The sequence below is a fragment of the Martes martes genome, assembly GCF_963455335.1.
Source record: "Martes martes genome assembly, chromosome: 13".
Lineage (NCBI taxonomy): Eukaryota > Metazoa > Chordata > Mammalia > Carnivora > Mustelidae > Martes > Martes martes.
In genome coordinates, this window is record NC_137901.1 from 82,949,137 (window position 1) to 82,964,175 (window position 15,039).

Here is a 15,039-nt window from a genome sequence, read left to right on the forward strand (position 1 = left end):
ACCTCAGCCTGTTCTGTGAATACAACTTTATTGGTCTCTGATTGCTGCCATACATTTTTCTGAGCATCTTTAATTTTAAACAAATCTTTTATGTTTTAATAATTGTAGATTGAGGGATGCCCAGGTGGCTCAGTCAGTTAAGCATCTGCCTTCTGCTCACGTCATGATCCCAGGTCCTAGGATCAAGTCCCACATCGGGCTCCTTGCTCAGCAGAGAGCCTGCTTCTGCCTCTGCCTGCTGCTCTCCCTCCTTGTGCTGACTCTCTTGCTCTCTCTCTCTCTCTCTTTGGCAAATAAATAAATAAAACCTTAAAAAAAAAACCCTGTAGATTAAAGTCACGAAGATAGTTCAGGATTCCCAAAGCTCTTCATTCAGCTCCCACAACGTTAACATCTTAAATAGCCAGAGGTGTCTGTCAAAAGCAAGAAATTAGCATTGGTTCAATGCTGCCAACTACACTATCAGCTTGGTTTGGATTTTACGTTCCCCTCCTAGGGTCCATTTTTCACCCTAGGATCCAGTCCAGGACACAACATTGCCTTTAGTGAAACAAGTTTTAAAAATTGTATTTCAGGGTGCCTGGGTGACTCAGTGGGTTAAGCCACTGCCTTCAGCTCAGGTCATGATCTCAGGGTCCTGGGATCGAGCCCCACATCGGGCTCTCTGCTTGGCGGGGAGCCTGCTTCCCCCTCTCTCTCTACCTGCCTCTCTGCCTCTCTGCCTACTTGTGATCTTTCTCTGTCAAATAAATAAATAAAATCTTTAAGAAAAAATTGTGTTTCAAAGCCATTGTTCATCCCCACCCTGATGTTTGCAATCCACACTTAAAAACCAGTGTGGAAGTGCTGCGCTGTTCCTAGTCCCTTTTGCTCTTGGCTGTATTGTTTGCTCTGTCCCTGTGCTGCTCTGTCTCAGGCCACTGACACCTGCAGGCTGTAGTGCCCACGCTCCCTTGTCATCTGGTTTCCCGGCTGGGTTTGGCCACTAGGAGGCACTGGCGTTGGCTTGGAGGGCGGGAGGAGGAAGAAACCTTGGTGTTTCCTCCTCTCTCTGCTTTGGGCTGCCTTGCCAGCAGTGGCCCCAGCTCCTTGGGGGCTATAGCTCCTCCTGGACAGGAAATGGCTGTGGTTCCAGCTTCCCCCGGGGGGCCCTTGTCCCCAAGCTCACCACCACCTCCTTCTGTGGTGGCCTCCTGCCATTGTCATTGGCTGGGTGGCTTTTCCCCTTCCCTGGTTAGCCTCACAACTCTTTCCATCACCCGTGTAACTCGTTTTCTGTATTTAGATACTTAAAAAAAAAAAAAAAGTCCACTAGTGCTGACTTTTATTCATTCATGTCAAGTCACCCGAAATGCTATCTGTCGCATTTAAATGCTCATTACTATAAATGGCTGAACAAATCTATTTCATCCTCCATAGTTAAGGATCTAATATTCTCCATAGTTAAGTCGCTTCAACCGAATGGTGTTCCCTGCCTGACACCTCTCCACTCGGTCCCCTCACCCTTGCAGCCCGATGCCGTCACAAAGCTAGAATCTGCTTTCGGTGAGAGGTTCTGTGTCCTTGCTGTGGGGGACCCGGGACGAACTCATGTGTCAACTGTGTGTGGCTGCCACGGCCACACCAGCAGCCTAGCTCCACTAACCGCCCACTCCTTCCTTCGCAGGGTCGCTGGAGATAATAACAGCCCGAGACCCGTGCAGCCTAGCAACATCTCGATCTCCCGGGGCGCACAGAGGCAAGGCGACGGCTCAGAAAATGGCTCTAGATATCGTCGGCGTGGCCCCTCTCTACCAGGGCCCTGACATCAACAGAATGAGGCTGACGGCAGAGCCATCCCAGAATCCAGCCTCCCTGCTAAAACCCTTGGTCCCCTCTAAGTCCAAACTCACCACCATTGAGACCAAGAGGATCATGTCCGTCCTGGATGAGACCATCCACAAGGTGGAGTTGGTGACCCTGCTGTCCTATGTGGGGACCAATTATGAGACTCTGGAGAGGATGCTTGGGGGGGACATCATAAAGGCCGTGAGAGAGCACGAGGATCTCTGCCACAGCCTCCTGGACAGTGTCATTTACCTGCAGGATAAAGAAAGGCGACTGCAGGAGGAAGAAGAGTCTGAGGAGGAAGGGTGGTTCAGAGACCGCCTCTTCTCCATAGAGCTGCAGAAATCCCACCTCCTGCCCTTGATGCACCGGATCAAAGAATCCACCAAGGACATCCTGAGACTCTTGCTCAATAACCCACAGGCTGCGAGGCTCTCGCAGACGCACATCCTGAGCAGAAGCGTCGAAGCGCAGAATTTCATTGATTGCCTGATGGAACTGCGGGGTTTCCTGTTCGAGAAGCTACTCACTAGCCCCGTGGAAGCTAGAGACAAAAGTCAGTTCATACAGGACATTGACAGACGGAACAAGAGGAACCAAGAAATCATCAACACTCTTGAAGATGAGTTGGGGGCAATCATGCAGAACAGGGAAGCAGAGGTATGGCTCCGTGGTATTGGTGAGGTTATGGAAGGAGCCGCAAAGAGGAGCCAGACCTTTGGGCAGCTGGGTTTTTTCCCTGAAACACCTGCTATCATTCATTCACTCGACAAATGTCATTGTGAGCACTTGCCAAGTACCAGGTCTTATACCTAAGTCCACATGGCCCCTGCCTCATGCAGTTCCGGGGAGGTGGATCTTAAAGACCTGATTTAATTACAGTTTTGAGAAGTACAATGAAGGGTAAGCATAGAGCGCTAGAAGACGGTGTTAGAAGAGAACTGAGCTTAGACCCAAAGTGTCAGAGACGTCAAAGCCAACCCAGGAAGAATGAAAGGGAGAGTAGCAGGCAAGAGAGGTAGGCAGGAACCTGCCGGGCTGGCAGCAGGCAAACTTTTCCTACGAAGGGCTGGATAAGTAAATACTTTGGGCCTTGCCAGGAGGTCACATTGTGCCTTTGAGGCCTGATCAAAGAATGGGATCTCTGTCCTGAGGACGAGGGCCAGATGGGACAGGTGGAAGCTCTAGAAGACTTTTTTAAGAAGGGAAATGATAACATGAACCACTTGGGACACATAACTATGTATTATGTTTTATGTACGTTTTCTCACTAAAGCCTTACAAAGTCCCTGTGAGGTGGTGTCTGAGAACAGGTTTGGCTGCCGAAACAGAGACCCCAAATCACATGGTTTAGTCAAGATAAAAATGTGTTTCTCTCTAGTGAATGAGCTGGAGCAGACACGGAAACTCTGCCTCATGAAATTGTCAGGCGTTCAAACTCCTTCCGTCTGGCCTTTCTGCTGTGCCCCACACAGGACTTCTAACTGTGGACCCAGAAGCACCCCCCCAATCATGTCACATGTCACTGGTCCAGCCAGCAGGTGGGAGAAAGGGGAGGAGGGCCCTCTGATCCTTGCCAGTTAGGGATACAACCTGGAAGTAGCGTGGCACAGTTCTTACCCACACCCAGTGGCTAGCGACGCTGGGAAAGCTGGACTGTCCCTGGGGGCACGTTCTGCTCCACAGCCTTTCCAGGGAGAATGGGTCCCGAGGGGCAGCCCACCAGTGCTGCTGTGCACACTTGCCCCTTCATCACCCGTGATGCACGGAGCTCGAGGCCCTCGGAACCTCGTGCCACCCTCCCTCCCCGACATGCTGGCTCAGGCCATTCCCCCACCTTATGTTCTCACTGATTTTTGCCCTTTAAGGCATTCATTGGTGTTTGTTGATAAATGTTTATGTGATTCTTTGATGATTTGGTATGGGTCTGACATCCCCATAAAAGGACAGGGACCTTATCTCTTTTGGCCCACTGTCATGTCCCCAGTGAGCCTGGCACAAAAGAAGGGCATGGAAACAATTTTCTTTCTCCTTTTTTTTTTTTTTTTAAGATTTTGTTTATTTATTCAAGAGAGAGATTGAGAGCAGAGCAGACTCCCTGCTGAGCAGGAGCCCGATGCGGGGCTCAATCCCAGGACCCCGGGATCATGACCCGAGCCAAAGGCAAGCGTTTCACTGGCTGAGGCACCCAGGCGCCCTGGAAACTATTTTCTGAGTGGAGAGATGACAGGCTCTTGGGTGCTCAGTCAGGGGAGCTCACTCGCAGGTTAAAGGGTGCCAGAGACGGACAGGGAGGGGGCCCCAGGTGGTTTTATGGGTCCCGTTCAAGTGGTGGAAACAGCTCAGGCGTCCAAGTTGGACAGATCTGGGGTCAAATTTCATTTATCCAGGTGGGCAAATCTTATCGTGTCCCTTGGATCTCAGTGTAAAATAAGGGAGTGACACCAATCAGGAAAAGCTCTGACTGCTGATAATACCGCCTGCTCTAGAACCCACCAGCTAGACCCGGAAGCCTTCTGCGTAGGCTAGGCTTGCCCCAAAGGCCCCTCCTGCCTCGGGGCTCCCTGCGAGCAGGAAGCGAGCTCAGAACCCCTGGGCCCAGCCCAAGGCGGCTGACTTGAGCCTGCCACAGCACTGATGTGCTCTGAGGGAGACTCTGGGGCTTGGGACCAGCCTGTGGAGCTTATTTGCAAAACGGCCCTATCCTTGACCCCCATTCCTGTTTTCGAACCAGCTGAGGGCAGGGGACAAGTCAGGCCCTCAGGCTTCAGCAGGTGGCAATACCCACAGTATGTGTACTGCCTACTTTCCTGAATGACACCAAGTGTCTCTGCCGACTGAGCACTCCCGGTTCTGTGCCCCAGGCAGGAGCACTGTGACTGGCCCCGACCTGCCTGGCAGCCTCTCTCCGGCTCACCTGTGCCCATCACTCCTGCCAGGAAGTGGGGGGGGGGGGCGGCCAAGAACATGGGCCCTGAACCAGACAGACCTGGCCTCGAGTCCCTGCTCAGCTGTAAGCCCCAGACAGATGACCCGGCCCCCTTCCTTGTCTGTAAGCAGGCCGTCTCTGTCCCGCCGGGGCGTGAGGGGTAGGAATCTGCAAGGTAGTAAGGCAGGTGGCCTGTTCCGCCCGCCAGGAGCAAGCCGTCATGCTGGTTCTCCTGGGATTATTGGGCATCCGGGAGGGAGTAATGGAGCCTCTGGTCTTCCCCGCCCAGGTGGAGAAAGAGAACTTTGTGATCCAAGAACTGAAAAACCACCTGCACCAGGTGCTCAGGCTCTCGGAGAACAGCCTCCTTCGCACCAAGCAGGAGGCTGAGAAGCAGCAGAAGGCGGACTTCCGGGCCTCGCAGGCCAGGGTAGCCAAGATCCAGCAGGAGTTACTGACCCTGAGGTCCCAATACCACAACCTGGTGGCGGAAAACCGGGAGGCAGAGCAGGCGCTGCGGAAGGTGCCCGGGGACAGCAAGGGGCGGGGGGCATGGTGACAAGGGAGACGGAGGGGGGCAGGGCACGAGGAGAGGCAGAGGGAGGGCAGGGCAAGGCAGGGCTGCTCCAGGCACCCAAGGAACAGCTCCCCTGAGGAGGAAGGCAGGGGGGCAGGGGAAGCCCAGGGCTGAGCCAGCGTCCCCTGGGAGCGGGAGGGTGCTGCACACAGGCCCTGGGGACTGGGACAGGGAGACTGGTCTGTCCCGCAGCAGGCCAGCTGTGTGACCTTGGGAAAGTTCTTTAACTACTTTGAGCCCCCCCCCCCCGGGGTTGATAATACCCACCTTGAGCAAAGGACGTGAAGCTCAGACACCTCAGACAAATTTTGTAAGCCCCTCTAGCCTCAGTTTTGCCTTATTTATGTATTTATTTGTTTGTTTGTTATTTATTTATTGATGTTCAGTTAGCCACCATACAGTACATCATTAGTTTTTGAGGCGATGTTCAATGATTCATTAGTTGCTTATAACACTCAGTGTTCATGACAACACGTGCCCTCCCTAATACCGTCACGCAGCTCCCCCATCACCCCACACCCCTCCCCTCTTAAACCCTCAGTTTGTTTCCTGGGGTTTGGAAAACAGTATGGAGGTTCCTCAAAAAGTTAAAAATAGAGCTACCCTACGACCCAGCAATCGCACTATGGGGTATTTACCCCAAAGATACAGATGTAATGAAAAGAAGGGGCACGTGCACCCCAATGTTCATAGCAGCAATGCCCACAATAGCCAAACTGTAGAAGGAGCCCAGATGTCCTTCAACAGACAGGAATAAAGAAGATGTGGTTTATATATATAGTGGAACATTACTCAGCCATCAGAAGGATGAATACCCACCATTTGCATGGACATGGATGGAACTAGAGGTGATTATGCTGAATGAAATAAGTCAGTTTTGCCATCTTGAAAGCAAAAGTGATCAGTTTAGGCTAACGGGTTGGTAGGAGGATTGAATGAGATTCAATAGTAAGTGTTTAGTTAATGTCATCTCTTCTTTTGTCTCTCCATCATCTCCCCTGAGCCCCAGCGCACACACACCCAGCTTGCTTCCCCTCTCCGTTACACTAGAATCTAAACTCCTTTCCCTGCTGACACTTCCTTCCACGGCTTCTCACTCTGACCTCCCTGGGACCCCACTCCTCCTTAGTCACTCCATTCAGGCCACACTGGCTCAAAGTCTATTCTTAAAACCATAAGCCTGTTCTTACCTCAGTGCCTTTGCACTTGCTACTGCCTTGCCTAGAATGTTCTGGAGCCTGACCTCTGGCTTCCAGTTCCAGGCTCTACCACTGGTTAGCGCTGTGATCTTGGGCAAGTGAGTCAGCACATCGGATCCCCAGTTTTGTCATCTGAGCAATGGAGGAGAAACTACCATGTTGAATAGATTCACTGGGCAAGGCATTAATCCTGGTGAAGAGCGAGCTCGGTGCAGTTTACTACTCATATCAATCCATCAAATACTGACTCGTTGTGTTTTTTTAGAAGAAATATAAAGTGGAGACGGAAATCGAAAACTGGATCCAGAAGTATGATATGGAGATGGGTGAAAAGCAGGTATTTGTGCTGCCATCAGTTTCTCAAGTGCATTGCCCATGATCCTGTAGGAACGGTGCATTGTCTGTACCAAGCTCTGGGCCTCCCCAGACAGTCTTCCCTGCCCCCTTGCTTAGGCCTGAGGTTTGTCTGGCCTGGGGCAGCGAGGCGAGAGATGGAAAAGAAAGAGCCAGAAGCTGCTTGCTACTAAGTGCTTGTCACTAGGCCCAACGATCTTGGCTCCATCTAGTGTCCGCATCCCATACTCTCTGTCCCTTCTGCGCTCAGCTTCTGCCAGCAGCCTCGCAGCTGGGGCTCCTTCCCGGCCGACTCAGGCATGAGCTTGCCTCCCCTACATCACTCGGTCACCCAGCAAGTTTCCGCCGTGGGCCTGAGATGTGCCACCTGCTGGGATAGTGCAGGGAAGATGCACTTAATGTCCCCATTAAGCTTGGAGGCTCTACTCTAGTGCCACTTACCGGCGGGGTGACCTGAAGCAAGGGGCTTGACCTTTCCGAGCCTGATCTGCCTGTGATCACCAGAGACAGTAAGGACCACGCTGGGACCAGGATGGCAAAGCAGTGAGGCACCATCGTCACAATTGCTTGTACCCAGCACGGGATCTGGAAGTGCTTAGGGAATGGTGGCGTGGAAAACAGGGTGCCCTTAAACCCATCACACCCCTCCCCACAGCTTTGTGCTAACATTGGGGGCCATGGGCCCAGCTTCAGGGTCAGGAAGGTTTGGCAAGCACTGGAGATGACATCAGTCTCTGAGTGGTCCCAAGTCAGGAGAAGGGCAAGTCAGGGCCTTGCTCTCCTTGCTCTCTCTGATCACAAGTGCTCCAGGGAGGAGGGAGCTCAGAGGCTGTGCTCTGGTCCCCGTGAGGGCGTTGGGTTCCTTGTCGGCAGAGACCGAGTGTACTCAGCTCTTTGCTTCTGGCAGATGCTTGGTAAGTGTGAGTGGAAGGGAGTGAGGATAGATGTAAATTGCAGCAGGAGGCAATGGTTGGACGTAAGGAAGAACTGTGGGGCTCAGTCACCTGCGAAAGTTCCACTCTGGGTATCTTTGTGAGAAACACAGCTTTAGTGGCAGGAGTAGCTTTAAAAAAAAAAAATTATTTTTTGAGAAAGAGCGGGAACATGAGTGAGGGGAGGGGCAGAGGGAGAGGGAGAGAGAGAATCCCAAGCAGACTCCCCACTGAGCGCAGAGCCTGATGCGGGGCTCAATCTCATGACCCTGAGATCATGACCTGAGCTGAAATCAAGTCGGATGCTTAACCAACTGAGCCATGCTGGTGCCCCAGAAATTGCATTTTTATGTCCCTACTGTGTGCCTGGCACCATATTGGTATATGGTGTCCACCCCACCTTTTAATCCTGCAGAAAGCTCCCACCCATTTCCTGGGTTTGGAATTGTCCCCGTGTTGCAGGGGACAAATGAAGCTCCAACATGAAGCCCCAACAAGGCATAGCCAGGCTGGAATGTGAAAACCAGTCTGCTCCCCCGCCACCAGCTGTGTTCTTCCTTTTCTCCAGAGATGATTTCAGCCAGGTCCCCCCCCCCCCACAGTGGGGATGGACCCCACCACCTCTCCTGGTCTCATCCGGGCCTTGGATGCAGAAAGGCTTAGTGCAGGTGGCGCTGTTGGGGCAGAAGCCCCTTCCAGATGGGCGGGGATACCTGCGGGGGAGGGTGGCAGGTAGCGCCCTATGCTTGGTGACCCCCACCCCCTGACCCTCATCCCAGGAAGAGTACGAGGAGCTTGACATCATCCACAAGGAGGAGAAGGTCCAGCTGGAGGAGCTGAAGCAGAAGCACAATGTCCTCGTGGAGGAGTTCTCCCAGATCCGGGCCGAGCAGGAGGTCAATGCCAAGAAGAGAATCGAGGCCGAGCAGGAGATGCTGCGCATGGTGCGGGCCGCCACGCTCATCCAGGCTTTGTGGAAGGGCTACCTGGTCCGCTCCATGCTCAAGTCCAGGAAGAAGAAGCGGAGCAAGAGCAAAGGGAGGGTCAAGAAGGGGAAAGGCAAGGGCAAGGGCAAGAAATGAGTCTCCCCTGGGGCCCCGCCCCCGGCCTGTGCCACCGCGCTGCTCACTTCCCGGAGAGCAGGCCAAGAGGCCACAAGGAGGGGGGAAGCTTGCCATTCCTGGCTTGAACGGTTTTCCGAAGTTAAAAGCCATTTTAAACCACATCCTCTATAAATAAACCTCACTTTGCCAGGGCTGTTGGCTGTGTGTGTGTCCATTCATGTTGATGCCCTTCCCCTGGGGAAAGCACAGAGGCCAGAATATCAGCACCGAGCTATTCCTTCCCTTAGCCTCAGTGGGAAGCCAGACCCTGGGCTGCAGCCTTTCTGGCCCAACTCTGGGCCATGGCCGCAATGGACGTACCAGCCACCAGGGCAGTGGGCTGTGGTCTCAGCTGCCTGCAGGAGGTTGAGGGTAAGGGGTAGGGGCCAGGGAACTCCAGGCGGATGAGGTTCTCAGGTCAGGGACTGTCCTAGATAAATCCAGCTTTCTGTTTTTTCTGGAAACATCTCATCCATATACCCTGGTGTCCGCCTGTCTCCTGGAGCCGAGCAGCAGCCCCTTTTAGATGGCAGACACCGCAGGTTGCACCAGTCCCCACCATTCCCAGCTGCCTTCCACACACACATGGCCTCTGTCAGTTGCCCCAGTCTCATCGCACTTGGGCTGTCGCCCTCTTCAGTGTACTTGGGCGGAGAGACATGTCTGGTTTGTCTACCTTAACACAGAGCAAGGAAATAGAGGCTGGAGAGCTGGATGTCTCCGGTGAAACCAAGGAGGAAACTAATTCTCTGAAAATTCTAGGAGTTCAAACATCCTACGTGTTTGCAAAGTGTGCCAAGAGTGTGGCTGGTTTGCTTTGCTCACAGCCCGCCTGACCCCTGCAGGTGTCTGCATGTGATCCTGGTCCTGGCCACTGTCGGTCCCTTCCAGACTGCTCCTCCACATGTCTGCTCGTCCCCTTGGAGGTGATGAGCCAATGATGTGGCTTGCAACTGGGCTCTCTAGAATCCCAGTGCTTCCTGGAGGTGCAATGCAGGGTAATGGGGACACAGGCCAAAGCCTAGCCCCCACCCAAATCCAGCAGGATCCTGGGATTCTGGGTGCAACTCAGAGCGGAGTAAGCAATCTGACCCCGGGTGGTGCGGATAGCAAGCACCAGAGCCGAGAGCAGGGCGCTCCCGGACTGCTGACGCCTCTCCGTCCTGGGTGCTCTCCACATCCCATGTGTAACTTTCCAGCCTTCTCAGACTTCTCCACTTGGCAGAGTCCTCATCACTCTGTTTTTTTGGAAAATGTGGGAAATGCAGGAGGCCCATGTTCTCAAACCTCAGATGTCAACTGACCACAGTGACAGTTTCTGCCACTTCATTGTATTTTTTAACTTTGTTATTTAATTCAACCCAGGCCTATATTGGCCTTTACCCCAAGGAAAATAACATTAGTAAAGGCATGTCTTTGATGAGCTACTGATACATTTTTAATATGTGAAAATAAATACATGATTATTAAAATAAAAACACGTCCACCCACGTGTCACCCAGATCCTCTGTTCCCCACGGTCCATTCACTGTGCCTGGGAAAATTCCAGATTCAGCTGGAGACGCATCTTGAGCAGGAAGCTTGGCTGGAAGGAAGAAGGGACCCACCAGGTTGGTGATCGTGCCTCTTACCCACACGTGGCAGCAAGATGATGTTGCGGGAGTGATGGGGGAGTGATGGGGGAGTGGTGGGCCCCTCCCAGGGGCACCCTAGATTGGCACTCATACGGCCAGTAGCTCTAGCAAGAGTGGAACAGACATCTCAAGGGGCAGCCATGAATCCCCATGGGGGGGTAAAAGATAGGAAGAAACTGGCGGTTGTCAGCATAAAGGGAGGCACTGCCCACTCTCGCTATGTCTGCCCCCCATCCCCCACCCCCCGCCCTCGAGCACATCTCCAGTGCCTCATGGTTACCTAGGAGACTCTGGTCTGCCCTCCTCTGAAACTGGGCCCCTCACAGTAACCCCGCAGGCAAACCTGATGAGAGGACCAAGAAACTCATTTCCAAGGGGGCTTTGGCTTCTGGGCGGCCCCACCTTGCTGAGGGGCGGCTGGCACTGAAACACGAACCGAGCGAGCCCTGGGCGTCACTAGGGGGCTCTGGAAGGTCACCCCCGACGGGGAAGGCCTGGGATCCCGAGGTCCGCTGGTGTGGGGGGCACCGGCGGGTGGGCGACCAGTGCTGGGGACATTCAGGTGTGTGAGGGAATGAGAACGTTCCCGCCTCCGAGGCTGTGGAGAGTCTAACCCATCCCTGCACAGCTTCCGGGAGTCTGCCGCCACCGTGGGCTCTGTCTTCAAGGGACCAGCTGGGTGAATGGCTCGCAGTGGAGTCTCCCTGGGGCGGGGCGAGTGGCTGCCCCTAGGGGTGGCTGGGGGGGTCCAGAAGAGGGCATGGAGTTTGGCAGCACCCCCCTTTGTCATCCACGGGCCTTCCCAGGTGGTGCCCTCCGGTCGGGAGCCAAACAGCGACTCATCACAGTAAGAAGGAGTGTGGCTGATCAGTCTGGCAAAGGGAAAAGAAATGCAGTGAGCTGGGGGAGTGAGCAAACCCTAAAAACCTTAAGCCCCCATCCCTGCCATCTGCAGTAGTAGAAAGGGCTGCCTAGAGATCCCAAAGTCCCTGTCTCCTAGCCTGGCATCCACAGCGAGGCCACAGCCCCATGTCTGTTGTTTTTCCCCTGCCAAGGAGCCCGTCTCCTGCACCCTGACCTCCCCCTTTCCCTCATGCCTGTCCAGGCCTGGCTAATTTGCATATTCCATCTTCCTGGCCACACTGATTGGCTTGGGAAAGGCCACAGGACTCATCCTGTCCAATGAGCGCCTGCCTTAGGACCCTTGTTGAAACTACTAAGAAAGATGTTTGTCTGCCAACTGGCCCTGATAAGCCGGCCTCCTCCAACAACAATTTGAGCCCTTGACAAACAAGCCTGAAACATCCTTTCTCTGCTGAAGCCAGTTTGGGCAAGTTTTCTGTCACTTGTATCTCAGAGACCCAGTTAATATAACCCCAATCTATACAGTCTTAATTTTTTTTTTTTTTTTTAACCTCCAATTCTCCTTCTCCCTAGTGGCCTTGTCAGCCAAGCTCTCTGCAGCCCTGTGGTCACTGTATTTGAAATGACACAGGGTGGTGCCTGGCCTTGAGAGGGCGCTCACTTGGAACTTGTGTTACAATGCTGACCTTGCCTCATCACTAGAGAAGCTTTTCGGAAATTTTTGAGTATTTATTGAGGGCTCTTCAAGAGCAGACCCAGAACTCAGCATGTCACGTGCATCATCTCATTATCTCTCACAAACGTCCTCAGGAGGGAGATATGATAATCCCATCTTACAAACAGAAAAAGGAGGTGTAGGGAGGGGAAGCTCCCCTTTCCATCAGCAAGGAGGGTGGAGACAAGATTCAAATCCAGCCTGGCTCCAGGGCCCAAGCTCTGGGATCAGTCAATCAGATATAAGGGACTTCTAAGCTTTTCACCTTTAATTAGATCCACTCAGCAATATTTTTTTCCCATTAATCTCACAAATATTCACGGCACACCAAATGAGGTGTCAGCTCCATGTCTTCTGGCCAGGGCTGAAAGTGCTTCTGTGTTCAAATCGCAAGTCTTTGAAAAGTCTACTTTTTGCCCCTTGATTTAATTCCTCAAACCATAGTAGCTTGTTGCCTATGTCTGTCCAGCGCCAAAGGTTTTACTCAATAGCATCTCTCTCTCTCTTACGCACCTTCTCACTTGACACTCTCTACCTGTCAGCATCCTGCACAAAATTCCATCTTCCAGGAGAGTATGGAGTTGACCTCCCTTGTCGTGGACACCATACCTCTGTTAATGTGGCCCACACTTACATCAGCGTTTTCAGCTACGTTACAGGTGCCAGTGCTGCTAACATCAACCTGACCCTACCTTACAGCCCCTACATCAAATGCATGGCACTCAAGCTGGCATAATAATAATAGAGTCTTGCTTTTCTCTCACTGAATTTTATCTTCTTAAATAGGGACCATTCCTATTGTACTTCGTTCCGCCAATCCATGTCCCTCCTGACTTGGAATGGACCTTAAATAGGATTGGCTAGTTATTACGGACTGAACTATGTCCTCACAAAATTCACACTGAATTTGAAAGATGTAATTAGGCTTAAACGAGGTCCTATAGGTTGGCTGTAAAGCAACAGGGCTGGTGTCCTTGTAAGAAGGGGAGAAGACACCAGGGATGTACATGCTCACAGAGAAAAGGTCATATGAGAACAGGGCGAGGAAGTGACACTCTGTAAGCCAAGGAGAGGCTTCAGCCTTCTAGTACCTTGAACTTGGACTTCTAGCTCCCAGAACTGTGAGAAAACAAATTCCCATTGTTTAAGCTCCTCAGTCTATGGTATTTTATTATGGCGGCTATAAATGACTAATATTCTAATCTTCACTGTTTTGTCCAAACCACTGAGAAAAATAAACAAGAAAGAGCCCTGTGGCCCACCACTAGGCACATCCCTCCAGGCTGATATCAACCTGAAATAATCCAAATAACCTAATTCATTAACTTACAATAATAACTATCAGCATCAACTCTTGTTTTTCTAGCTTGTTCATGAAAAGGCGGCAAAAACCATTTCCGAAACAGCTTGCTGAGACTGGGACCCACCACGTCTATGTCATTTCATGGATCAACCATATTAGTTTTCTTTTTTTTTTTTTTTTTTTTTTTTTTTTTTTAAAGATTTTATTTATTTGTCAGAGAGAGAGAGAACGCAGAACACAGGCAGACAGAGGCTGAGGGAGAAGCAGGCTCCCCGCTGAGCAAGGAGCCCGATGTGGGACTCGATCCCAGGACGCTGGGATCATGACCTGAACTGAAGGCAGCTGTTTAACCACCTGAGCCACCCAGGCGTCCCCATATTAGTTTTCTTACACAAATTGCTTTGTGATCTTGCTCTGTGATCACCTGACACCCCCCCCCCCCCCCCGCAACGTGGGCCTCACTGGCTTGGTCTGTGGCATCTGGAAATGGATGTTCAACCATCGTTATTATCACTTACTGAGAGCTTCCTGTCAGGGTACTATGCCAAACCCTCTACACACCTCACTTCATTTACTCTCAATAATCCCACTAGGTCCCATTTTCCACATCAGGAAACTGCAGCTCAGAGAGGTCAAGGTACTTGCCCAAAGTCACACAGCATATCAACAGCAAGGCTCTAATAGGAACCCAGGTGACTTCATGGGTACAGGAGGGTATCACCCTATCCTGTTACCTGTATTTGTTCTTCTTCCTTGGTGTGAGGGTTGGGGTGCTGCCCCTGGAGGAGGTCTCACAGCTCCCATTGGTCCCTGAGGCCCGTGATGTCCCTGTGCCCACTCCACTGGTTCTGTTAGTCTTCTCCACCCAGGGTGGGTCAAAGTCTGGTGGTGTGGGCCGGGTAAACGCAGGGCTGCCAAACAAAGACTCATCCACATATGACGCCCTGGCCTTGACCCGGTGGCTGCCCCGGCAACGCTGCTGAAGATGGAGGGTCTGCATCCCACTGACAGCCAGCTCCACGGGGGTCTTCATGCTGCCCATGGTTCTGCATGATAGCAGGCATGCTTTGCCTGCCAGGTCCTGTCTCCAGGGCTCCCTGTGAAAGGGGGTCAGAGTGGCACCCGTCCTTGTCAGTCCCAGCAGAGGAAGATTAGGCTGTCTCTTAAGTTCCCAACCCAAGGACAAAAGGGGAGCTGCCAGTCCCAGGGGACACTTCAGAAATGTGTTCACCTGTCTTTTGGCTGTCAGAACAAGAGGAAGAGGGGGTACTACTGGCAAATATTTAATGAATATATATGCACTCCTAGCATACAGTGCTCAATGTTGAACGCTAGGGGGATGAAGAGATGGGGCCTGTACCTATTTTGGCACAAACGAGAAAACAGCATGGTGGGATGGGGGAGACAGGGCAGGTCCTTATATCCTGTATATGTTTATGGGGTGAACAACCAGCATTATCTCATGCCTACCTTGTGCAAAAAGCTTTACAAGCATTGTTTCATTTAATCCTCGAAACAGTCCTTTGAAGTAGCTTCGGTAATGTCCATTCTACAGATGACAAAACTGAGGCTTCAGAAGCCTAAGTCATACCTGTAAGTCGC

General features: G+C 52.2%; 2 protein-coding genes across 4 annotated transcripts; one reads left to right on the plus strand and one right to left on the minus strand.

The window, feature by feature from the left end:
* Positions 1-1,672: 1,672 nt before the first annotated feature.
* DRC10 (dynein regulatory complex subunit 10) lies at positions 1,673-9,075 on the plus strand. The gene is made up of 4 exons (XM_080821003.1): positions 1,673-2,487; positions 5,046-5,279; positions 6,798-6,869; positions 8,598-9,075. The coding sequence occupies exons 1-4, from the start codon at positions 1,759-1,761 to the stop codon at positions 8,898-8,900; spliced, it is 1,338 nt and encodes a 445-aa protein (XP_080677129.1). The 5' UTR covers positions 1,673-1,758; the 3' UTR covers positions 8,901-9,075.
* A 1,263-nt stretch (positions 9,076-10,338) lies between these two features.
* Positions 10,339-15,033, minus strand: RITA1 (RBPJ interacting and tubulin associated 1). 3 transcript variants are annotated; one of them, XR_013967840.1, is made up of 4 exons: positions 14,908-15,033; positions 14,172-14,534; positions 10,836-11,427; positions 10,340-10,506 (listed from the first exon to the last, which is right to left on the minus strand). XR_013967840.1 is itself a non-coding variant. In XM_080821239.1 (3 exons), exons 2-3 carry the CDS (start codon positions 14,477-14,479, stop codon positions 10,920-10,922), a joined length of 816 nt encoding a protein of 271 aa, XP_080677365.1. In that variant the 5' UTR covers positions 14,480-14,534; positions 14,908-15,033; the 3' UTR covers positions 10,339-10,919. The 3 variants fall into 3 exon arrangements, 2 of the variants coding, with proteins under 2 accessions (XP_080677365.1, XP_080677366.1); XM_080821239.1 differs by having other exon boundaries at positions 10,339-11,427; XM_080821240.1 differs by having other exon boundaries at positions 10,340-11,427; positions 14,172-14,564; positions 14,908-14,924.
* Between the last annotated feature and the right edge of the window lie 6 nt (positions 15,034-15,039).

Bases quoted from the DNA above. Each gene is read 5' to 3' on its own strand.
- DRC10 (XM_080821003.1), top strand. From the start codon at position 1,759: ATGGCTCTAGATATCGTCGGCGTGGCCCCTCTCTACCAGGGCCCTGAC. The intron at 5,280-6,797 runs GTGCCCGGGGAC...GTGTTTTTTTAG, and splicing joins CAGAGCAGGCGCTGCGGAAG to AAGAAATATAAAGTGGAGAC. The intron at 6,870-8,597 runs GTATTTGTGCTG...CCCTCATCCCAG, and splicing joins TGGAGATGGGTGAAAAGCAG to GAAGAGTACGAGGAGCTTGA.
- RITA1 (XM_080821239.1), bottom strand. From the start codon at position 14,479: ATGGGCAGCATGAAGACCCCCGTGGAGCTGGCTGTCAGTGGGATGCAG. The intron at 11,428-14,171 runs GTAACAGGATAG...TCCCTTTGCCAG, and splicing joins AGGAAGAAGAACAAATACAG to ACTGATCAGCCACACTCCTT.